The sequence below is a fragment of the Staurois parvus genome, unplaced genomic scaffold (genome assembly GCF_062004578.1).
Source record: "Staurois parvus isolate SC_StPar_1 unplaced genomic scaffold, SC_StPar_1.0 ptg000903l, whole genome shotgun sequence".
Classification (NCBI taxonomy): Eukaryota; Metazoa; Chordata; class Amphibia; order Anura; family Ranidae; genus Staurois; species Staurois parvus.
The window spans coordinates 2,682,819-2,709,381 of record NW_028318699.1 but is presented as its reverse complement, the minus strand read 5'-3'; the positions used below and the strand labels follow the sequence as shown (position 1 = coordinate 2,709,381).

Below are 26,563 nucleotides of genomic sequence, written 5' to 3'. Positions count from 1 at the left end.
CTTGTAAAGTTGCTCTACTTTTCCAATATTACGTTGCAAGGTTTTGTTACTATTTGTTACTTTGAATCTCGGTCATATAAAGTGGAATTCCCAGTTCTGAAATGACTTTTGATACACAGGACCGTCGTTCTGCCTTTTCCCATTTGTATGTTTCTTGTTATTCTCTTCACGCAGAACACGAAGCTTTATATGATCATCCACTGTAATTTCCAATTAACCATCTCTCATGAGATACTCTTCCAGTTCTTAGTACAGCACCGCTCATAGATCTTCTCCTTCCTGTGAGCCAACCTCTTTTAACTCTTTGTCTTGCAGGTCACAAGAGCTGAAAAATGCCGATGGACAAAAATGTGTCGGCGCTCTCCAACTTCTCCATTGCCTCCTCGCTAATGAGACAGGATGGGAATAAGAGCATAGAAATTGCACCGCAGCAGGTGGTGGTTGGGTTATTACTGACGGTGATCGATTTGGTCACCTTCCTGGGGAATACTGTGGTTTTTATCTGCCCCGCAGTGGAGAAGAGACTGAGAACTGTAACATATATGTTCATTATGTCGCTTGCGATGGCTGACCTTCTGGTGGCTTGTCTGGTGATGCCTTTTAGGTAAGGATATCTTTATTATTCTGTCTGCTTTTCTAGTTTATGTAATAAAAAGAGACTTATGAGTCTTTTGCATTTTTCAAAAGCACAGAAAAATTCAAAGTGAATGTTCAAAGTTCAGGAATCAAAATATAATTTCTGTATTTCTTTAAAAAGTCATTAATAAAGATTATGTGAACATTTTATATTTACCCCTGCAGGCAGCTCTAAGCAAGATCCGCAGGTGTCCCAAGGCTCTTAAAGCAAATGTGAACCTGAAATGTGAAATATCAAAAACACAGAAATAAGGCAATCTTCAACATTAAAAAGATTTGCTTTGTTTTTTATTTTTTTTTTTTGGGGGGGGTACTTTAGAACTCACATGACTGCATTCTGAGCTGTTTTGTGTGCTGACTATGGTGAGTGTGTTCCCTTTGATGATGTCACTCTCTCATCCCCAAGTCTACCCCCTCCTCCTATTAGCAGAATAGGTTTGCAGGCAAGGCAGCCACAGCGGAGTAGAGTGACAACAAAACCACAGCATTGTAAGGCAGTAAGTACAGGGGTGTTGTTCCTTAACCTCCCTGGCAGTATTCCCGAGTGTAGCTCGGGGTAAAGTTTCAGCACCACAAGCGGTAACCCTGATCTACACTTGGGAATATACTGCAGCGTTGCTCCGGGATCTGTTCTTCACTTACCTTGTCCTGCGCTCCTGCGATGTCCCCCCTGCAGTGTCCCCGGCACTGTCCTCCAGCTGATGCCGGCATCTGTCTTCCGGGTTCTGTTCCCTGCGACGTCAGGACATACAGGGACAGAACTGGCGGGAAATTTGAAAATTTTAAATGTGACATTCACTAAATGCACTAAAATCACATAGTAAAACATTACTGTATCAAACCATTTCACATACATTTTGTCCCTAGTGCTTTGTCCTGTGCCCTGCCTGCATTTTTACTGTTCTTTCTGCCTGGAAACTGAGAAACGTCCATGGCGTCCAAAAAGTGTCCCTTTTAGTCAAAAGCGGTTTTAGACCAGCTAGAGAACAGCGATAGTAAATCAGAACCACTTGCAGAATTGAGTGATAATGATTCGTGGGGAAATTCGTCATCAGACACTGAAAACGATTTTGAGACTTTGCTCAGTGATATGCGAACTTGGCGCTTTATTTCAAATTTCAGTGTTTTTGGTTTGTTTACATTATTGAATTAAATTTATTATTTTATTATTATTTTGTATGATTATTTATTAAATTATGATTTCGTGTTTCAAATTTTATCATACCCGGAATGTTTACTAGACTCTTGTTCGGACAGATTTCAGTGAGTTATTCCTAAAAATTACAGGCCTAAAATAAAAAAAGGACATATTACCATGTAAAAAAAATGTACCGCTTTGAGCACAAAAATATGGACATAATCAGACCGCTAGGGAGGTTACAAAAAAAGTGCAAGAGCTGAAAGGATAATAATTTTTTAGCAAAAGAAAAACTGTAAATCAAATAGCGGTAAAAGTTAAAACCTACATATATGGCAATAAACTAAAACTTTGTTTTTTGGTGTACTTGCACTTTAAGGGTTGTTACTCTGAAGCAAACTTGAATATCATGAGATCAGATTCTACAAATTACTGAATGACTTAGAGAAGAGACGAACTGCTCATCCCTAATGACTCAAAGGAAGATATCCTCCCCTCAAATGACTTGAAGGATATGAACACCGTTTCCTTCCAAACGACTCACCCTTTGCCCCAAATGACTTAGAGAAGGGGCATACTTCTCCCTTCCCAAAAACCTGGAAGAGGGGCACACCCTTCCCTTCTGAATGACTTAGAGAAGAGTCACATCATTAATTTGCAAATTATCTATCTAAAGATGTGGTGGCTGCATTAGTGTTCTTTTTTTCCCTAATTTATTTTCACCTGGTGATAATGCCAGTAAATCTGTTATTTCTAACTTCCTTTAACAGATCAAGCTGTCCAGCAAAAGTGACAGAGGTTTGGGACAAACCAATTAACACTGAATAGGGTGCTTGCAATGATCATTTTTTATTCATTTATCTAACACCTTTATCCCAAAAGGAAAACAAAACTGTAACTGCCTAAAAAGTATTAGCTGAAGTTCAGCTTTAATTCGTTAGTCAAGTCCATCTACCGTAAATCTGCTAATGCATTAACACTACCCTCTCCCCAGATTAAAACAGAGCTCCACCCAAAAAGGGAAGTTCCGCTTTAAGTCTGTGTTAAGGATTGGCACCTTTGGGGAGCGGGTACCCGAGACAGGTCCCAGAAGACTGTGGGGTCATTCACAAAGCGCAGGGCTTCTCGTGCATGTGCAGTGGGCACCCGGCTGTGAAGCCACACCCGGCTGTGAAGATCCCGGCACCAAAGAGAGAAGACGGCCGATGAAACCAGCAGTGGTGAAGACATTGCTGGACCGAAGGACAGGGAAATGACTGTATTTTAAAAGTCAGCAGGTACAGTTTTTGTAGCTGCTGACTTTTATTTTATTTAGGTGGAACTCCGCTTTAACAATGCTGCTGCCCAAAAATGTCTCCCAAGACTCCACCATCCAGAGAGCACACAACTTAAGGGCTGGTTCACACTATAGAATGCCATATTTCTGTTTTTTTTTTGCAGGAACTTATATATTGCTATCAATTTATGCAGCACTTTACATATGGTATATATTGTACATTCACAATAGTCCCTGCCCTAAAGGTGTTTACAATTTAAGATCCCTAACTCACATTCATACATACACATACTAGGACCAATTTAGTCAGGAGCCAATTACCCTACTATCATGTCTTTGGAGTGTGGGAGGAAACTGAAATACCCGGAGGAAACCCACGCAGGCACAGGGAGAATATGCAAACTCCAGGCAGGTAGTGCTGTGGTTGGGATTCGAACCAACAACCCCTAGTGCTGCTAAGCAGAAGTGGTAACCATTTAGCCACTGTGCTGCCCATGTACCGTGCTTTCCGACACCATACAGAAAATGTGCTGCCCTTGCTAGACCTGCACAGGTGTCACTAATTTGTAATTGCACCACAAATGCATCTAGCAAATGTGGTGCATTTGCAGCCACCAAACCGCATGGCACCACAGTACCATGTCCTTTTGGTGTGACACAATCTTGAAAGTAGCACTTGCACTACCTTTTGCTCGTTCCTGTGCATTTAGCAGCCCATTGAAGCCAATCAGCTGTCAACACCAGGACACACAAAAGCACACGCATGTTCTAGCATGAACCAACCATAAGATAGAAAGTATGTTACTGCCTGGATTACCAGATGAAAATAGAGGAGTAGAAAATATAAATAAAAGAAAACAAATGCAGCCGCCACATCTAAGCCGCCAGCTACAATATGTTACATATTTGTTTTTGGGTTTAATACCAGCTTAACCTTCCTAGCGGTCTGATTATGTCAGTATTTCTGTGCTCAAAGCGGTACATTTTTTTGCATGGAAATATGTTGTTTTTTATTATAGGCCTGTAATTTTTAGCAATAACTCACTGAAATCTGTCAGAACAAGAGTCTAGTAAACATCCCGGGTATGATAAAATTTTAAACACGAAATAATAAATTATAATTTAATAAATAATCATAAAAAAAAATAATATAATAGATTTAATTCAATAATATAATCAAACCAAAAACACTGAAGTTTGAAATATAGCGCCAAGTTCGCACATCACTGAGCAAAGTCGCAGAATCGTTTTCAGTGTCTGATGACGAATTTCCCCACGAATCATTATCACTCAATTCTGCAAGTGGTTCTGATTTACTATCGCTGTTCTCTAGCCGGTCTAAAACCGCTTTTGACCTAAAGGGACGCTTTTTGGATGCCATGGACGTTTCTCAGTTTCCAGGCAGAAAGAACAGTAAAAATGCAGGCAGGGCACAGGACAAAGCACTCGGGACAAAATGTATGTGAAATGGTTTGGTACAGTAATGTTATACTATGTGATTTTAGTGTATTTAGTGAATGTCACATTTAAAATTTTCAAATTTTCCGTCAGTTCCGTCCCCGTACGTCCTGACGTCGCAGGGAACGGAACCCGGAAGACAGATGCTGGCATCAGCTGGAGGACATTGCCGGGGACGCTGCAAGAGGGACATCGCGTGAGCGCAGGACAAGGTAAGTGATCGAGGGATCCCGGAGCAGCGCTGCAGTGTATTCCTGAGTGTAGCTCGGGGTTGCCACTTGTGGTGCTGAAACTTTACCCCGAGCTACACTCGGGAATACCGCCAGGGAGGTTAAGGAAAAAGAAAAGGGAAAAGGGGTCCAATAAGAGGAAAAACAAAATATAGGATTCATTGAAGAAGATATTGAATCCAGGGGGCCCAAATTTTCCCAAACTCTGGTAATTTGTTATGTAAAATACGTAATTTTTTAATGAATCATAATTCATGATTGTTTTGTTTTAGGTATTTGTTAGATAAGTGATTGCCTTTCGTTCTAAAGCTGTGCTCCTATAACCTCTTGGAAATCGAGTCTTGGACTGAAAGGGAGCCTTCCGTGATTTGAATACAGCGTAGAGAAGACACACAGCCGCACTCCGGTGACGTCACATAATACAACAACTTTTTTCCACAAAGCCAAAAGGACAGTCCCTGTCTGTATTTCACCCACTCTGACTCATTTCCCCCAAATGGGCTTCGTCAACTCACACAGTGCGGCTGTGTGTCTTCTCAATGTTAAATTAATTGATGGTGATTTCCAGCATCTGGTGACTATTTTTTTAGCTGCTAAGAAAGTGTAGAATATGAGACATTTAGAGTGTTTAGGGAATCCTTTTATTGGTCACTTTCATTTAGAAGAAACTAAGTATCATCTGGAGATGACTATAAAATTTGCTTCTGAAATGCAAAAAAAGCTTCTAAAAACCAAGCTTTTCAAGATTTTTGACTACTGGGTACAGAAGACCGAGGTTGCTAGGGGTTCCTTGAGCAATGAGCAATTTCTGTATGCGGAAAGTAGTACAAGTGCCTAAGTATATATATAGATAACAAGCTGCAATGCACAAAAAAAGGTACCAATATCACCCTAAAATCAACAATATATATAAGAAACAAATATATATATATTGGAATGGAGGTTAATCCCAAACAAATGTATACAAAGCAAAAGAATAGTCCTGGAAATTAGTATGAATAATTAAAGTGCTCAGGTGACATGAGAGTCCGGTATCCGTGTGATAAAGTAATGCGCACTCACCGGACGCGCATATTTAATGCGTTTTTGTATATAAAAGACTCAGATGTCATCTGATGGTGGATGGTCCTCCTCCTATTTGGTATGGGGCTGGTAGTCCACTTCTACTAGGGATCCCCCTGTGTGCTCCTGGTAGGTGTTATCCCTCTAGGTGAGCTGGGTTCCACTGTGAAGTAGCAATCCGTCCCGGGAACGTATCTGTGAACTAAAGCACTCCCCCAGGGGATGACAAGGACACTTCCATAGTGTAGTAATTTATAAAGGCTTTATTGTGATGCATCCAGGTAAAACAATAACATAGTAGGTAGTTGCAGACAATGATCTGTGAAACTGACCGTCTGGTGTAGTAAGATGGCCGCCGGAGCTCCACGGTGCTCCAGTGGCCTGACGTCACGGCATGGTGTGGCTCCTCCTGATGCGTATCGTGCTCAAGCACATCCTCAGAGGGGGGTCGCCAAATCCAAATGAGCAATTTCTGCCTCATAGATACTGTATGTAATCACTGACACCACTGATCATTTTTGCATCTGTAAGTGGTATTCTTCCCACTGGCCGCCAAGCTACTGTGTACTCAGTAATTGTTTCTAAGCAAGCAACTTGAACTGTCTCTAAATACACTTTCCTGAAGAATGTTGATCTAATGATTTATCTGATTGGGGATCAGAAAGTAATTTGAGTCCTTCCTGAAGAAAACAAGGCCACAGCTACTTTGTTTGCCTTTTTTCTCTATTAAGTAGAGTTTATGCTTCTAAGGATGCAAGGTGCTTCTTTGATTTTTTTGATTAATCTTGAAGGACATGTTGTCTTTTGAGTTTGTATATGTGGGTATTCGTGACATAACTGAACAGTCAAATCTCAAACAAACACCAAACAATACTGGGCTTCATTAAGTATACAATTAAGTATACAAATATAGATACTTTTTTAATATAAGGATAAAAACCATTCACAAGCATAAAACTGTAAGTAAGATATCCATCCATATCAGGGGCGGACTGACAACTCATGGGGCCCCCGGGCAATAGGGGATCATGGGGCCCCTGTGTTCTTGTCCAAACTCAAAAAAGCCTATGAAAAAGGTACCAGGGGCATCTCAAGGGGCCCCCTACTGACCTCGGGCAGTACCCAAGTTTCCAAATGGTCAGTCCGCCCCTGATCCATATCATTATTGTTTTATTTCGTTTTTGGTTCAAATTGAAGGACAAGTTGCCTTGGGTTTAAATATGTTGGTATTTGGGACTTAAAATGTCATTAAACCCACAATAAAAACTATCAATAAATGCTGTACAACATGCTGTTCATACTCAATCAGTCGCTATGGGATATTTTTCTGTATTCTGCAAAAACCTGGTTAATCCTGCTGTTCTCTCCCTCCCCCGTTTCTCTGCTGAGCTTTTCCTCTTTATGATATCTGAGCAGCCCATGTGGATATAGAGTCACACATGTGGACGTTTACACAGTGGTAAATGACAGCCCACTCCCTCCCTCCTCCTCCATGCCCATTAATCAGCTAAACACAATGGTGGTGGGATATTACATCTTCTAAGACACAGGCTGAAGTGGTCAAAAATATGCTCACACCATGTTATTGTCAAAATTAATAAAGATTTGATTTCAAATATATATTTGTATGATAATTGAAAACAGTTTATAGATATGAAATATATATTTTTGCCTCATATCCAAAAGGCTGTTTTTTATTTTGAACAAGTGACCACCAGCAGAGGACTAGAAGCTCCTCCTGCCACTGTTTCCCTGCATACAGGCTGGGAAAGAGCTGGGTCATGTGATAGATCTATATTGATTAGGATAAGGTACTTTTTTTATTAAAATAATTACAGTGTTGGGGGGCGTGGTCTGCCACGATCCGGAATGGCCGCTTAAGCCAGGAGCTCCCGCCGGCCGAGGACTTCTCCTTCTTCTGCACGGAGGATCGGGTGAGGCAGGGGCACATGACCATGGGGAAATCGGACCGGAACACACCCGGTTCCCGTTCCCGTTCCCCACGGGTCCCTAATCAGCCGCAATCGCGGCATATACAGGAGCTGTTCCGCTCCCAACAGAGGGACAGGGCCCAAGCAGCTTCCCCCTCTCCCCCCCCCTCCTTCCTCCTCCACGGCAGCCTGTGTTCAAAGCAGTGACACTGAGCATGTCACTGACACAGTCCCGCAGCATGACCTCTCCTCTGACTCCCAGGCATTATCCCTCAGAGATCTTCAGGCGGTGGCTGCAGATATTAAAGTCACACTCACCACCGCCCTCAGTGACCTGCGAGAGGATTTACTTTCCTTAGGCACAAGGCTGGAGGGAGTGGAACTTGCTAGCCGCAATAATACAGACGCCATAGCAGAAATACAGCAGACAACAGTCTCACACGCATCGCATATCCGTGAATTCTACAGACAAATAGAGGATTTGGATAACCGTGGACGCAGACATAACATTAGACTCCGTGGTTTGCCAGAATCTGTGGAACCGAACGACATCTCTACAACGGTTGTGGCGATCTTTAATGACCTACTGGGTCGCCCACCGGCCACGCCTATAGAGTTGGAACGAGCACACAGAGCACTCCGTCCCAGGGGCAGAGATTCTGATCCCCCAAGAGATGTAATATGTTGCCTAGTCAGCTTCCCACTAAAAGAGGACATCCTCAGGCGCGCCAGGGACAGAAGGCGCCTCTTATATCAGGGGTCTGAAATACATTTATTCCAGGATCTCTCCAATATTACTCTGCAACAAAGACGGGAACTTCGCCCCCTATTGGATGCACTCCGTTCACATAACATACCATATAGGTGGCGTTTCCCATTTTGTCTTTCCGCACAGGCGCAGGGGCGCACAGCCTACCTGCGAGTTCCGGAGGATCTGCCTAATTTCTGCACTTCCCTAGATATCCCACTAATCGACCTCCCCGATTGGTATAGCAATATGCGTCTCCCAGGTGTTCCGGAATCCAGACCGACGCCAAGTGAGATGGAATGGCAGGGCTCTGGCTCTCGCCGACGCCGATTGATTCCCGCAACCCCGCCGAGACTTCCAGCCGGTGGCTCTACCAGCATAACCAGCCCGACGGCCTCTCCTGCTCATCGCAGGCCTCGTCATGAGGCTTAGAGACCCTTCTCTACATTCTGTCCTGATTTCCTTAATTTACTGTGCGCTACCGCTGGTTTCATTACTCACGATCCGTTCAGCCACTCTTCGGACTTTGTCTGCAAATTCCTTGTCCCATTTCGCCTTACTTATGGAGCTTTCTGATCTATCATCCTGGGATCTTCCCTCCACATGATCTGGACTGGACTCATTGGTACTCTTGCACACAGGCAGCCCTATGCATCTGGGGCCACTAAGATCTCATCCCTACGATTCTTGACCCTTAATGATTGTTTGGCACAGAATATTCCTATAAGTTCCTCCCTTCTACCCGCCCATTTTCTGCACCACCGCTGTCGCTTCGCAACGGGAATATCGGATCTACAACCAATTTAGTGCCTAACCTCCTCCATGACACCTCTGATAGGTCTATTGCCATCTAGAGACCCCGGGTGGACTCCGGAGGGCTCCGATCCTCTTCCATCTCCTGCACAGCTGACTCCGAGCCTATCCTGGGGACCTCCGAGGATATCGAGTTCGCCAATGAAGGACTTTAGGTCCCCCCACACGCATCGTATTCATCTCGCCTTGCACCGTTTCCAGAAGACCGAGTTGGGAGAGGATGAAGAGAGTTCCTCAGCACCAATTATCCTTTTTCACGTACTCTGATGAGCGGGTTGCTGAGTTTGGATTGGGAGGGGTGGGGGGGGGGGGGAAAACCTTTGCTTATAATTTATTTATTTATTTATTTTTATTTTTATTTTTATTTTTTTTTTAACCTTCACATTGTTGCTGTGCACCTGTGAACGAGCATCACCTCAATGAGCTCTCCGGATGGAGACTCCTTGCAGAAATCGGTCTCTCCCATCCCGCTCTATATCCTTTTTCACCTTCTGAATACTAATGAGTACTTCTGATGAGGCTCCAATGTAGGTACTCTGCCTGTGCCTTCTTCTTCCCTCCCCACGCATTTCCTCCTATCTGATATGAGGTGCTGCTCGGGTCCAGGAGTACCTTGAGAGTCCAGGCCGGGGGGGGTCGTTCTGTCATATTAGTTGTTCTCAATTTAGTATATTGTGTTTTTTTGATATGCGATATTTGAGCTGTATGTTTTTTTTCTGCACATGTTATGCCTTTCTGTTCCTCTGCCAATATTTTGTGACTTCATGTGTTGTGCGACACTGCCTGTTCTCTCCCTGAGGAGAGGGCGGTCTGACCGTTCTATGAAGCCATACCTTTGAGGACGACATTCCTAGTAGTTCCACCACGGTATACTCGTGACACTATATTTCCGCTTTAGAATTCCTACGTAGTGCTTTGTTCATATGGGTATCTCCCAAACATTGATATGGCTTGTTGCCTGTCTCACTTCCCTCACTTCCCTCCTAGCGCAGGCTACCGTTCTGTTCTTGACCCCAATTTCTCGCTAAATCCTGAGCCATACGTCCTACCAGGTGAGGGTTGATACATCTCCCTCGCCGGCTGGGTGTAGTCCCTCTCTGTGCATGCCCTATCCTCGCCCTACCTCTCCATTCCCTGCACTTTTTAAGGTCTTCCGTACGGCGGGCCTCTTTTTTTACTTTGGATTTCGGCCCACTGCGTTCCCCACACAGTAAGCTCGGAGAGCTTTTACTGACTCTTGCCGGCTGTTTTTACTCCCTCCTTTCTCTTTTCTGTTACCCCTTAACCCCCCCCCCCCCATCTTCTCTTCCTTTCTCTTCTCCTTTTTTCTTATATATCTAGGCGGATTAGCTGGTCTACTCCTCCCGCTGGTAGTTCTGTGTTTTTTTTTTTTTTTTTTTTTTTCGTACCTGTGTCTACTCTCCTCCTTTCCCCTTTCTTATTTCTCTTTTCTTTTATTTTATTTTGTTTTTCTTTCATTTATCTCTTTAATTTTTTTTTTTTTTTTTTTTTCTTCTCTCCCCCCCCCCCCAATCCTATTCCCATCCTTTTAGTACCCCGTGTTCCCTTTTTTTAGGTTGCTTTCACACTCCTCTTTGGACATGTCTTCTCCCAAATCGTTGTCAGGACACTTGTCACTGAAAGTTCTATCTCTTAATGTGAAGGGTTTGAACACACCTGAAAAACGCTCCATTCTGCTCTCCTATCTATCTAAACAAAGAGCGGATATCGTTTTCCTTCAGGAAACGCATTTTAGACAGGATGTCATTCCCAAGCTCTTTAACTCACGTTATCCGACAGTCTATCATGCCCCTAACCCTCATGCCAAATCAAAAGGTGTCGCCATCTTGATTGCAAAACATCTCCCTTTAACTATAACGGAGTTGCTCCCTGACTCAGAAGGTAGGTTCCTGTTTCTAAAAGGCACTTTTGCCAACAGACCCATTACACTGGCAAATTTATATGCGCCCAATACCAAGCAGGTTCCCTTCTTCCGCTCAATCTCCACCTCTCTTTCTTCTTTTCAGTCGGGTGTACTGATCTTGGGGGGAGACCTTAATGTCCCTTTATGCCCCTTATTGGATTCTTCCTCGGGCAGTTCATTTTTACCATACAAATCCCTAAGACAGATCCGCATACAACTCCAGGATTTACAACTTCACGATTCTTGGCGAATCCTACACCCGAACGTTAAAGATTATACGTTCTTTTCTCCTCCACACAATAAGTACTCCAGAATTGACTACATTTTTCTCTCGCAAGTGGATCTGCCGTTTCTTCATGACACCTCCATTGAACCAATGGTCCTATCGGATCACCATCCCATAACCATGACGTTGCGTTTTCCTGAAAAACACTCCCGCTCTAAGATTTGGAGATTGGACGCATCTCTTCTTTCCGACCCAACACACGAAGCCGAGATCCGCTCCCAATTGGTAGATTACTTCGCGACCAACCAGACTTCAGATACCTCCTCCTTGACGCAATGGGAGGCACATAAATGCGTAATTCGCGGGATTCTCATAGCCATGGCTACGAAGCGTAAAAGGGAGAGACAAGCACATTTGCGACGACTTATGGAGCGCATCCAGTTTTTGGAAAGAGTTCACAAACACAGTCAAGCGGCTTCTACCTTGACTGAACTCACAAACACTCGCACGCAGCTTTTGACCGAACTGGGTAAGGTGGCTAAACGTAGATATGTCTTGTCTCAAAAATTATTTTATGAGTTTGCGAACAAAAGCGGGCGATTCCTCGCCAGATCCCTTCAAGCGAAAAAGTCGAGCTTAACAATCCACAAAATCAGGGGTCCAGACGGTTCTTTTGCCACCACTAATGCTGACATTGCTTCTCATTTTGAGCAGTATTATAAGGCATTATATAACCTCCCTCCGGAACGTCCCCCACCTGAAACCAACAAACTCAGAGCCACGGTGATCTCGGACTTTCTTCATCTTTATAGCCCTTCTGCACTTTCTGAGACATCCGCCCTGGAACTGGAGCAAACTATCACGGCAGAGGAACTGTCGCGGGCCGTCAAACAAATGAAGTCTGGTAAAAGCCCGGGCCCTGATGGCCTGTCTGCGGTATATTACAAGGAGTTTTTACCCGTCTTGTCCATCCCCTTCCTCTCGGCTTTCAACACTTTCTCTTCACTCCCTGTGCCGTGTCATCGCCTTTTAGAAGCGCACATCACTGTCATACCCAAAGGAGATAAGGATGCAACTTTGGTTTCCAATTATAGGCCCATCTCCCTTCTGAATGTAGACGTGAAACTTTATGCTAAAATTCTGGCCAACCGTCTCCTCCCCTTACTCCCTTCTTTGATTAACCTCGATCAAGTGGGTTTCATCCCTGGCAGGGAAGCGAGAGACAATACTATCAAGGCCCTCAACCTTATCCATTGGCTTCGCACATCAAAGTCTCCTGGGTTCCTTCTCTCTTTGGACGCTGAGAAGGCCTTTGACAGAGTGTCCTGGGATTATTTGAGGGCAACCCTTCAGGCGATTGGTTTGAGAGAACACATGCTTAATTTCATCATGACCCTGTATTCTGGACCCACGGCACAGGTTCGGGTGAATGGCCATTTATCGAACCATTTCTCTCTCGGCAATGGCACGCGCCAGGGCTGCCCCCTTTCTCCTCTCCTCTTTGTGCTATCATTAGAGCCACTGCTGCGTAAACTCCGTTCCAACCCAGATATTAAGGGCGTTTCCGCACCGGCTCAAGAGTATAAACTCGCCGCCTATGCGGATGACATTTTGCTGTTTCTAACGGAACCTCGGACCACCTTGCCCAATTTGCTTAAAGATTTCTCACTTTTTCAATACATGTCGAACCTTAGAATCAACCATTCAAAGTCATACGCCCTCAATGTCACCCTCCCTCCTGATGTAGTCTCATTTTGCCGATCGCAGTTCCCGTTTAGATGGGACAGTGAGACTCTCACTTACCTGGGCATTCAGCTTACGTGCGACCTCTCTGACCTTTATGTAAAAAACTTTATCCCAGCACTTAAATCCATTCAGGAAGATCTCACTAAATGGCATCGACCATGCTTTTCCTGGTTCGGCAAAGCTGCTATATTGAAAATGAACATTCTCCCCCGCCTCCTCTATTTATTTCAAACCTTACCTATCCAATTGCCACCCGCCTTTTTCGCTTCATGTAGGAGAATGTGCTCCTTCTTCCTTTGGAACCACAAGCGTCCGCGCATATCTTTCTGCCAATTGGTTCTCCCCAAATCCAGGGGTGGGATTGGGCTCCCAGACCTCAGGCAATATCATTGGGCCTGCCATCTTTTCAGAATTATAGATTGGAATATTCATTCGACTACCAAAGACTGGGTGCATCTCGAAAACTCCTTCTCTCCTTCTCCTATAGCTTCGATCCCGTGGCTCTTGACGAAACATACCCCCCAGGCCCTTCTCACTCATCCACTGATTGGCCCTACCTTGCGCATCTTCCGCTTGACATGCAAGTCGGCCTCCATCTCGGATGCCCCCAACCCTTTAACCTCCCTTTGCTTAAACCCGGACTTCCCTCCGGGTATGCACAAGGCCTTCCTGTCGGAACATTGGCCGTATGACCAGGTGAAAGCTGAACACTTTTTTCATAAAGGCCAATTGAAATCCTACTCCTCTTTGGCGAGCACCATGAAAGATCGTACCTTCCCCTTTTGGGCCTACCTTCAAATCAGGCATTTTCTCATATCCTCTGCTCACCGCCACAAATGGACTCGTCCTCTCACCCCCTTTGAATCAATTTGTTCTAAGGCTGAACCCCAGCGGCATCTAATCTCATCCATGTACCTCCTTCTCACCGGTGATGGGAATCCTAACTCGCTCCCCGCTTGCCGAGCTTGGAGGAGAGACCTTGATATTGATTTTTCTTCCTCAGATTGGGACCAAATTTTTACATACTCCCACAAATGTTCGCTGAATGTATCGACCCAAGAAAACGGATACAAGCTAGCTTCCCGTTGGTACATTACCCCTTCCAGAACTCATCGTTTTAACCCTTCTCTACCTAATAATTGTTGGAGATGTGGAGCACCTGATGGGTCCCTTCTCCATATTTGGTGGTCCTGTCCTATCGTCCTGCCCTTCTGGCGGGAAGTCCACCGTATAACCTCGTCAGTGTCCACTTTACCTCTCGATTTCACCCCGGCCCAATTTCTCCTCCACCATACACCGCTCCCCAAACGTCTATACTTCCGATCGTTAGCAATGCATATGATTAATGCTGCTAGACTTTGTCTTCCTGTGCTTTGGAGATCTACTCAACCCCCCTCAATAAAAGATTGGTTCACTCGTCTGGGAAGAATTGCAGAGATGGAGGAGCTGATTGCTTCCTCCCAAGATAACCCGACTAAATTCTCCCATACTTGGTCGTGTTGGATCCACTTCCAAACGACCCCCGAATACCAATCCCTCATGGGTCTTTCTACCTGACTCTGAGCCAGACCTGTGGCTTTATATTACACTCTGTATTGTACTGACTCCTCGACCCTTGCTAGGCTGTCGATGACACTTTTCTATTATATCCTTTTCACTGATCAGGTAGTGAGACACTCCTTTTCCCTGGTGCCCGATTGTCTGCTTTATGTCTCTATCCCCTAGGGGACGAGCACACCAGCTCTGTCCTTGGAGCTTCCACCTATATGACATGTCTATCCATACCGCCCCCCCCCTTAGTCTCCTTCCCCTTTGACCCTTACCCCCCTTCCCCCCCTTTTTTTTTTTTTTTTTTTTTTTTTTTTCTTCTTTGGCTTTCCAGCTTCTCACCATTTTTTGTTTTTTCTTTCCTCCCGACTCCTTCCTCGTTGTGCCCTGTACCTGCCATTACTGTCTTTGCTGTTTTTCACATCTTCTCCACTTCATTTTTTCCCTTTTTCTTTTTCCTCTACACTTATGTTTATTCCGCTGTCCATAGGCAACCTAATCTCACACCCGGATTACACTTGCACATGTGCCTCTCCCATTCCATGGAGTAATTTTCATATGCGTTGGCTACCTTTGAGTGGTACCTTTGCTGCTCCTCCTGGATAACACCGAGCTTTCTATATTTTCGCTACTTCTTCCTTGCACCAGAAGCCCAGCACCTTTAGCTTTATCCCCTTCCCCCCTACTCTGCTACTCGACGATAAAAGATATCTGGGGGTGCAAATAAATGATCCTGCTCGTTTGGTGATATTTTGTATGCTATGTGGTGATTATGATTGGTGTTTGCCTTTTTTTTTTTTTTTTTTTTTTTTTTTTTTTTGCTGTGTTCTCGTGTTTTTTTTTTTTCCAAGTTCAACTTCATTATTGTTACAGGTGACACGAGAGGGCTTTATTATTTTGTTCGCCTGCATATTTCTTATTGTTTGGCATGTGCGATTTGTGTTTTACCGCATTTCTCTTTGGCACATTGTATTACATTGTACAATTTATACCATTTATATGTTTTGACTTTTTCTCAATAAACTTTGTGGAACAAAAAAATAAAATAATTACAGTGTCACCATTCACATACATAAGAGATATAATGTAATTTAAACAGTGTGTGTTTAGTATCACTTTAAGTGAACACTCTCAATCCACCAAAAAAACACACTGACCTTGTGTAGTATAAGAATATAGATACTTTTTTTAATATAAGGATTAAAAATACTCTCACAGACATAAACATTTAAGTAACTTATTTAATCATATCATAACTGTTTTGTTTGTTTTTTTTGTTAAACCTGAAGGACATGTTGTCTTTTGGGTTTGGATATATGGGTATTCGGGACTTAAGTGAACACTAAAATCTCACAAAAACTACCAAAAACATTGGCCTCATGAAGTATAAGAATATAAGTACTTGTTTTTAATATAAGGATTAAAAACACTCATATTCATAAAAAGGTAAGCAACTTATCCATCCCTATCATAATTGTTCTGTCACATCACACGAGGTCCCACAAGATCCATTGTTCCAGAGGTACTACACCACTACTCCATCATTCATGCAGTGTGCATTACCAGCCTCTAAGGCTCTGATGAAAGGGCTTCGCCCCAGTAACACACACTGTATGAGAGAGTGGCATAATACTCTATTCTGGAGCAAAGGACCTTGTGGGACTTTATGCGATATGGAAGAAAGATTATGATACAGATAGATACATTTTTTTTACATTTTTATGCTTTTGAGTGTTCAGTCCGTATATTAAAAAAAGTATCTACTGTATATATTTCATGAGGTCAGTGCTCCATTTTTGGTGTTTTTATTCAATACCACTACCCATTTCAAAGCTAGATTACAAGCCTTCAGTGAAAGCATGGAAAAGGGACCGTGGAGAAGTTTAAGAAGAGAACTTATCATTGAGAATTTTTTATATTTTTTGTTGAGCTTGTCATCTAATATCCTTTTTGTTGCTAAGCACAAAAGACATTAAAAAATGGAAAATTGTAGGCAGGGAAAGGGTTATGTTTCTCGCTTTCGTTCATGAGTCACTTTCTGCATTTAAGTCAGCGTGAGGATGGCAGATCCTGGTCACTCAGAGGTATCAGTAATTGCAAGGATCATAAACTACTGTAATAAAGTTGTTATTCTCCTTGGCAGCTTGCGTTTGTGACAGAATACATTCCCTTTCTATTACCAGTGGCCGTTGGGCTGGTGGAAGGGAAAATTAATGAGTTTACCGTCCTGAATCCTATCTACCCCCAGGCAGAAAAGTATAACTTCGTATATAGTGGTCACTCCAGAGAAACTGATAGGTCATGAAATGTAATTTACTGATTCATCTTGTCTGAGAAATAAATCTGCCATCTAACATAAAGTTACCAACTACTGATCGTAGATCACTGGGACTAGTTGCTAAAAAAAGCTCCCATTCCCTAGTGATCTCCTGGAAAGCCACAGCCAACTGATTTCCTCTCTGGAGAAGTGAATGGTACCCTTTTTACTAACTAATGGCAGAGATCTATAACTATTAAGTAGAATTATTATTTTTGTACAGGATTTTTTCACTACCAACATTTTGAACAGCACTTTACAACATAAAAGAAGACAGTACAGTTCCAATACAATTCTATAAAAGAGGGTTGGGGGGGCCCCGACTCATGAGAGTTTACATTCCAATAGAATTAGTAATCGCGCATCTCACACAGGTACGGGGGGTGTTCAAAAACTTAATGGAAAAACAGAATCAAAAGTACAGAATTTTAGAAATAACCTTTATTTTTCTACATCTCCATACATACTGTAAGCGCCATCCACATCAAGACACTTCTGTAAGCGATGATACCAGCCATTTACACCATCCCGGTAGAACTGAGGGTCCTGAGCCTTTTTTACATCAAAATTGGTACCTTTCAAATTTTTTTTTTCACAATAGGAAAAAAAGTCAGAAGGTGCTAAATTAGGACTGTAAGGTGGATGTCTAATGATCTCACAATATTGCTCTTGATTGATGAGAGGAATGGGCAGGGGCATTGTCGTGGTGGAAGATCACTCTCCAATGAAGCTTTCCATAGTCCTCCGCAGAGGGGTGGCTTCACACTGGCATACGTTTCAATCCTACCTGTTCAATCTTGTTACAACACATAAGTCCAAGTTAAATATGCTATAAGCAGATATTAAAATGCTTGCCTAGTTTTTATTAAATAAAATTATTTTCCATTAACGTTTTAATGCCTTTCATACAAGTCTCACCAGCAATCTCCCATGAATCCTGGACCAACATACACTGGAGGTTACTTACTAAAAATGGAGAGTACAGAATCTGGTACAACTCTGCAGAGAAACCAATCAGCTTCCAGGTTTTATTGCCAAAGCTTAATTGAACAAGCTGAAGTTAGAAGCTGATTGGTTACCATGTTCAGCTGCACCAGATTCTGAGTGCCCCAGTTTTAATAAATCTCCCACACTTTGTCATTACTTATACAAATACACTGTAACCTTGCCACAACTTATCTTTTGAATGACATGGAACAAAGATCTTCATTTGCATTTATATTCCAAAGTAGTGACTCAAAGTATTGAAGAACAGGGAGCAAGATAGCCAGGCATTCTTATAGGCTTCCATGTTTTTTCTCATGATTGGTTTCAAGGAAAGTGAAATTTTCACATTATAGCAAGATCAGAGAGCTATAGAGAAGACAGAAACATTACAGTAATCAATTTGTATTATAGAAGAAACACACAGGCACATCCTGATGGTGTCTCCATGGTGTTTACTGCATAAAACCACTGCAACAAATCTCATCCTCAAGATCGCCCAATTCTGAAACATGTCACCTGTTTGGGCTTACTCATTGAGATCATATACTACTATTTTTTTCAGAAGAAAGTCAAGGTGGGCAGTACAGTGGCTAAATGGTTAGCATTTCTGCCTGGCAGTACTAGGGTCACTGGTTCAAATCCTAACCATGGCACCACCTGCCTGGAGTTTGCATGTTCTCCCTGTGCTTGCATGGGTTTCCTCTGGTTTCCTCCCACTCTCCAAAGACATGCTGGTAGGTTAATTGGCTCCTGTCTAAATTGACCCTAGTGTGTGTATGTATGAATGTGAGTTAGGGACCTTAGATTGTACATCCCTTGGGGGTTAGGGACTGATGTGAATGTACAATATATATGTAAAGTGCTGCACAAATTGACAGCGCTATATAAGTACCTGAAATAAATAAATATGGTAAATTTGGAAAAAAGGTGGTGCTTGGGCGGAATTTTTAGGTGCTTCTTATAAGACAGCAGATGTTCAGTTTATGAGTTCATGTCCACATTTTAGACATTTAAAAAGATTGTGTAAAAGAAAAACAGCTGAAAAACCTCAGATCAACCACAATTTTTTGTTGCTGAGCAAATAATTGACCTAAAGTCACATTTCTCCAAACTCCTCACTTAAGTTATAGATAACCTTTGATGATGATGATACAAATGTGTCTAGGAGTCATCACCACAGCATAATTTCTGGCTCTGCAGACAGTCATGATAGTTGTGGCCACCAGCAGCCTTTAGTATAGCACCCCTCTTGCATGGCAGTAGAGGAGCGGACTCCTACCAGCAGGGAGAAAGCCAGCATTTCCCTAAGGTTGGATCCATGGCCATAGTAGAAGATTACAAGTTATGGAAGGGTGCCACTCATTTGTAGTTTTATTGCTCTGATTCCACAGAGAGAGAAGGTTATTTTTGCAATAGCAATAAGGGCTTCCAGACTCCATTAGTTCAAGGGAGTGCCAGAACCCTCCAAGGGCAGACACCAATCCCCTCCAACAGGCATCCTTTGGGCTCTTTTTCCTTTAAAGCATACCCTCCTCAACCAGGCATGATCTTAAAAGATCTTGTATTGGGCCCCATAGGACTCCGTACATATCCTCCCCAGGCTGCAGCCTGGAAGGGGCAGATAGCTTACCAGGCCACTCCAGACTCTCCAGGCATACAACACTGCACTAAAGTACTAGTGGGAGCCAGAGATGACAGAAATGCACAGTATTTGCTTTTGTCCCAAATCTATAATTCTAAGTGCCAGTGACACCCAGTAAGGTACTGCAGCAATTCTAAAACACAGAGAGGAACCACATGAGAAACTAGTAATTGTCCCAGGTAAACTAGTACCTAGTAAAAGTAAATATAGACACTCCCTGAAGTACAGGGTGGCTACGGTAGTGTACAGGCTTGGTGGCTTCAGATAGCTGCTTACACCTGTCAAAAACAGCAGCAGGAAACAGCAAATTCCTGCTGCTGCCATTTGCACTGGGACAAATCACATTTGCTAATGAAGGCCCCTTGAGCCCATAGGGAAAGGGAGCTTTGGCAGATAGGGGCATGGCTCTAAAATGATTGGCTATGATTGGCATGGGGTGAGGGGGTAGGTTCTAAACTGTAATAAAATTACACACTGAAGTAAATCATCAGTGACTTGAGGAACAGCGACTTCAGAAGAGCTGACCGTCCACTGTGTACATGGTTGTTTGTGTAGCGTACCACCTAAGGAATTGCTGGTGAATTTGGCCATACTTCCTCTTTAGAGCAGACACAGCCAGGCACACACATTTTCTGAATTCTTTCAATTCCTCCAAAGAACAGTCTAGGGGTTTATTTTGTATTGTGGGTGATGAACTTGAATAAAGATAGGGAGCATGGGATACCCTGATAAACTGTAAAACTGAACAACTTGAGGACTCTTCAACTTCTGGTTTTGCTGCACAAAAATGAATGCCCCATGGGATCCCTATGCTGATGGTGACTAGTACACCTTCCAGAGTTAAAAGCTATACACAGTCAATATTCTTCAGCACTGAGGGTCATCTACTCACATAGCCACAGGATCATCAGTTGCCTCCTGTTGATGTCAACCAGGCCCTTCCTAGTGAGGGAGATGCAGACTCACACCACCATAGGACAACTGGACTCTTTCCTACCAACTTCCTCCTGGCTCTCTCCATTGAGCTTCTCCAGACCCAACCTGATCCCTGGATGCGAATGTGCAAATAGGCCCCCCAACTTAGCCTAGCTAGGACATCAGTGTCTTCCTCGGGGTCTACCCTCTTGCAGGACTGGATCCAGGAACACTGAACCCTGCTGCCAAGGCCTCAGATTATTTATGGGCCATTCCACCACCTACTGGGCACACCTCCCCAGGGATTGGCTAAAGTCCCTTAAACATTCTGGATGCATGCTCTGTCCTTCTTTCCACTATGATTCTAGATTCCTCTAGAAGACAAGGGGAAGTAACAGAGCAGCAGCTTGTGAAACACTGAACAGCCCCAAGCAATCAACCCCTGCTCCACTGATTACAGAGGGGCCAAACTAAATTTAACTAGCAGCCTCCTCTACTCTAGAAGCATGGTACATTTGTCACAACTCTACCAGAGTCTGTTTGCCCTTGCCAAAGTTAAAAGTTGCCTTAATGGGCTATACCCTTGAGTGAAGTTGGGTAAGTCTAATGTCCGTCCAGCACTCATGGTAAAGCCTGGCCTTTTAGACTCAAATTGATATTCAGGTGTGCTCACAGTCAGGGGCAGACTGACAACTCATGGGGCCCCCGGGCAATAGGGGATCATGGGGCCCCTGTGTCCTTGCCCACACTCAAAAAAGACTATAAAAAAGGTACCAGGGGCATTTCATGGAGCCCCCTACTGACCCCGGGCCCTCGAGCAGTGCCCGACTGCTCGAATGGTCAGTCCGCCCCTGCTCACAGTATAACTGTGACTGGTACTGGTTAAGTGTCCTATGATGGAAATTGCTTGTGTTGGAAATTTGAAATAAAGCTATGGCCTTGTCCTTTCCAATGCAATCTGTCTATGTGTTGTTTTTGGGGCAGGGTTACTGATTGATGATGTAGTCTTTAAGTCTATGCTCCTTGGCAGTCATATAGCAAGAATATGAATAACCATGCAGTAAGAATAACTAATATAATAACATAAATGTAACTTTACGCAGAGATAAAACATTCCTATAATATCTAATCAGTGTGGAATCTGTCGGGGTCTTATCGTTATTATCAGCATCTATAGTTTGTCCTCTGAAGGCCAGTAAAGCTGGAATAATAGGCACACAGATAATATTGGAATAAATATACCTGAGCTGTGGAACAAAAGCAGGGGATTTATTTTGTCCTTGATGTGATCTCATATTGGGAGTGCTGACTCAGTCTCTTGTCATGCAGGAGGCATCGACATGTATTCTGTCACAGCCAACCTACATTCTGTGTATTGCCTGGAATGTTGCAGCGGAGTACCCAAAGCAATCCGCTCTGCAATAATGACTAATAGAGTCACACAGAGCACCAGATCATGCTGCTTGTACTGTTAGCCTTTGTCTTCGCCTTTGTCCTGCTGAGAATTTATTTTCCATCACCCAGAGATGTAGTCTATTATGCTGCGTTCCATTAAGGCAGACTGTGCTCTGTCCATTTCTGATTTTCTAGCAATTGCAGTGGTTGTGGAAGCTGTGCTAGCACATTGCAAACTGTATGTAACAAAACTGGATTCGTTTACCTGCTTCTGGATTACAACCAACTGAAATTCAGGCAGATATAGAAGACACAAATTAATATAGCTCTGTATTCATTAAAGTGGTTCTAAAGCCAAAACATTTCTCACCCTAATGCATTCCTTGCATTAATGAACAACAATTGGTTAGGGATTGGTATTAGCTTTAGTTTGGTCATGCATCAGTGATCTTCTCTGTCAATCCATTCTAGCCTCTTTGCTTCTGGAAGTAAGATATAGTGCTTTCTTCTTACAGTGTGGTTTTGTTCAGGCATTTTAGATAACATGGTCCGGTTTCTTTGGTATGATCTGATTTATAGTTTAGTTTTTCTAGTTGCATGTATTTATAATGGTGGAATTTGCCATCTCTCCTACTATTTCATTAGTATTAGCATAGATGCTAACTGTCCCAGATTTGCTGGCAGTCCTGTGTCTTGGTCCACTGCCCCAAACATACAGGTGAAACTCGAAAAATTAGAATATCGTGCAAAAGTTCATTTATTTTAGCAATGCAACCTAAAAGGTGAAACTAATATATGAGATAGACTCATTACATGCAAAGCAAGATAGTTCAAGCCGTGATTTGTCATAATTGTGATGATTATGGATTACAGCTCAAGAAAACCCCAAATCCACAATCTCAGAAAATTAGAATATTGTGAAAAGGTGCAATATTCTAGGCTCAAAGTGTCCCACTTTAATCAGCTATCTAAGCCATAAGACCTGCAAAGGGTTCCTGAGCCTTTAAATGGTCTCTCACAATCATGGGAAAATCACAATCATGGGAAAGACTGCTGACCTGACAGTTGTGCAGAAAACCATTATTGACACCCTCCATAAGGAGGGAAAGCCTCAAAAGGTAATTGCAAAAGAAGTTGGATGTTCCCAAAATGCTGTATCAAAGCACATTAATAGAAAGTTATGTGGAAGGGAAAAGTGTGGAAGAAAAAGATGCACAAGCAGCAGGGATGACCGCAGCCTGGAGAGGATTGTCAGGAAAAGGCCATTCAAAAGTGTTGGGGACTTTCACAAGGAGTGGACTGAGGTTGGAGTCAGTGCATCAAGAGCCACCACACACAGACGGATCTTGGACATGGGCTTCAAATGTCGTATTCCTCTTGTCAAGCCGCTCCTGAACAACAAACAACATCAGAAGCGTCTTACCTGGGCTAAAGAAAAACAAAGTCCTCTTTTCTGATGAGAGCAACTTTTGCATCTCATTTGGAAACCAAGGATCCAGAGTATGGAGGAAGAATGGAGAGGCACACACTGCAAGATGCTTGAAGTCCAGTGTGAAGTTTCCACAGTCTGTGTTGATTTGGGGAGCCATGTAATCTGCTGGTGTTGGTCCACTGTGCTTCATTAAGTCCAGGGTCAACACAGCCGTCTACCAGGAGATTTTGGAGCACTTCATGCTTCCTTCCGCAGACGAGCTTTATGGGGATGCTGACTTCATTTTCCAGCAGGACTTGGCACCTGCCCACACTGCCAAAAGCACCAAAACCTGGTTCAATGACCGTGGGATTAGTGTGCTTGATTGGCCAGCAAACTCGCCTGACCTGAACCCCATAGAGAATCTATGGGGCATTGCCAAGAGAAAGATAAGAGACATGAGACTGAACAATGCAGAAGAGCTGAAGGCTGCTATTGTAACATTCTGGTCTTCCATAACACCTCAGCAGTGCCACAGGCTGATAGCTTCCATGCCACGCCGCATTGAGGCAGTAATTGCTGCAAAAGGGGCCCAAACCAGGTACTGAGTACATATGCACGATATTCTAATTTTTCGAGTTTCACCTGTATTGTGTCCCAGGCTATGTCCCAGGATCACAACATCACTCTTGTTTGAGTTACTGAGCATGTACAGTAGCTAAAAAAGGGTTATTGTTTGAGAAGATTGTGGATGTGAGCGAGCAATTCTTGCTTAAAGTGGAACTTTACCCATAACAGCTTGATAAAAGTAATGTTCTTTAGCAAGGAACATACATTCCACATTAATAATTATGCTACCAAAATTAGTATGTGCTGTAAATTGTCTCCAGCATTGCTCCTGCTGGTTCTTCTTGTTGAAGGCTACCATATTGCCAAAGCTTAGAGACCCTGAGCAGCAGTAAATCTTTAGGCTGTCAGCAGATCTGCCTCTAGTGGCTCTGATTTTTGGCACTTATTTTTAATATTTTACATAGCTATATCTGCAGAAAGGTCTAGCCTGGAGTAATTTATCAGGACTTCATTTTCTGACTAAATTTCAATGTTAATTGCAGGTGGAAATTGGTCTTCATCTGGGCAGGGTTGCCTGGTAGGTGGGCATGTCAAGTTGCAGGAAGGTGCAGCATGGTGCGGTGGTAGTAACCACTCCAGTTGCAATAAACAGAACTTGTATTTAAATTAGTTTGCACTTCACAACATGCTTGGTGGGAAGGCACCTGACCAGGAACACTCACAGAATGTGACAGCGATATGTAGCAGACCAGGTCTTAGATGTGCCAACAGCATCTGTCTTGAGGGGCAAAATGTGCCTGGCCAGTCCATACCCAAATGGGGGCTTCCAGGAAGGATGGAGTGTCCCTAATATTTCCCTACTTGTCTGGAACCTCTTCCTATTGTTACCTACTGTTCCTAACAAACAGGTGATCTGTCCCTACACTACCCATAAGCGGAATGCATGTCAAGTCTGGGAGCTAGAGTCTTAGATACAGTAGACTCTGCCTGACCCAAAATGGCTGCCAGAACATCCAACCAGATAACTTCCCCAGTGACCCATAAAACCATAGAGGAACCATGTTCCTCCTAACTGCAATGCCACTGTGGTTGAGCTAAACCTACTGTGGAAAGGGTAGACTGCACCTATCTACAGAGTGGAGGCCATGAGCAAGGCTGACAGCTTTCTGCGGATTGAGATGCATATGTTAAGAACTTAGAAGTATGCCTTAGTATCACCCTTTGAAGAAATCATTTCTAGTAACATGGTCCTGTTCTGGTCACATTTTATAATTCTGAAGATATAAAATCTTATAAATCCGATGATTAAAACTAGTATAATTTGCATGGCAAGGTTTGTTGTATGTTACCTGAATTTTTAATAGCATTAGGAAATAAAAAGAACTTTCAGCATTTAAATTCCCTTCCATCTGTCATATAACATGTGTAGTTTGATTTAATCTGTCATCGCCTCATTTTCTTCACACTGAACACGCATTATCTGGTTTGAGTTCATGTAAAGGGCAGTTAAATTATTCTCAGTTACAGGCTAAAAGCATTAAGTATTCTGCATATTTTAGGTGATAATAAAACATGATGGGTACAGTAATTGGCATTTAAATGAATTACCGGCGAAATGCAGGTGTCCTGGGGACCTATGTAATATGTTTAAAATAGATTCAGAAGACATTCCTGTCATTTTTTAAAATGGCTGTTCAGAAGCCAGCACCTGAATGACAGAAGGTTGTACTGTACACAGCTTTCTGACTCACACACTATTAAAAAAATGATATGCTGGCTGGTCAAAGACAAAGACCCTAGCCAACTGTTTATTCCCACTGCAATGCTATAACATTTGATTAGATAAAATGAGTTTAGCAGAGTTTATTAAAGCGGTACCGAATGATAAACCAAAAGAGCATACCTCTAAAATTAATATTATTATTATATTATTATTATACAGGATTTATATCGCACCAACAGTTTGCTCAGCACTTTACAATATAAAGGAAGACAATACAGCAACAATACAGTTCAATACAAGAGGGATAGGAGGGCCCTGATCCTTGGAGTTTACAATCTAAGAGGGAGGGGATAGTGGTACAAAAGGTAGTAACTGTGGGGGATGGACTGGTAGGTAGAGTAGAAGATTCCATTATTAGCTGAGGGCAGGATAGGCTTCTCTGAAGAGATAGGTTTTCAGAGATCTCCTAAAAGCATACAGAGTAGGCGATAGTCTGATAAATTGGGGTAGAGAGTTTCAGAGGATGGGGGAAGCTCTGGAGAAGTCCTGGAGATGAGCATGGGAGGAGGAGACAAGGGAGCCAGAGAGTAGGAGGTCGTGCGAGGAGCGAAGTGGATGGTTTGGGTGATATTTGGAGACGAGATTGGTGATGTAATTTGGAGCAGAGTTATAAATGGCTTTATATGTTATTGTTAATGTTTTGAATTTTATCTGTTGGGCAATGGGAAGCCAGTGGAGGGATTGGCAGAGAGGGGTGGCAGATACAGAACGGTTAGTAAGGTGGATGAGTCTGGCAGCAGCATTCATGATAGACTGAAGAGGGGATAGCCTGCGATGAGGTAGGCCAATGAGGAGGGAGTTACAATA

At 43.1% G+C, this 26,563-nt stretch overlaps 1 protein-coding gene across 1 annotated transcript in view; it reads left to right on the top strand.

Annotated features, from left to right (window-relative positions):
• LOC149442190 (histamine H2 receptor-like) overlaps positions 1-26,563 on the top strand; it is a 192,794-nt gene that overhangs the window by 46,719 nt on the left and 119,512 nt on the right. Inside the window, exon 2 of the mRNA XM_089656416.1 lies at positions 316-604. Coding sequence (XP_089512542.1) covers positions 333-604 — 272 coding nt within the window. The 5' untranslated portion in view covers positions 316-332. The remainder of the gene's footprint in view (positions 1-315; positions 605-26,563) is intronic.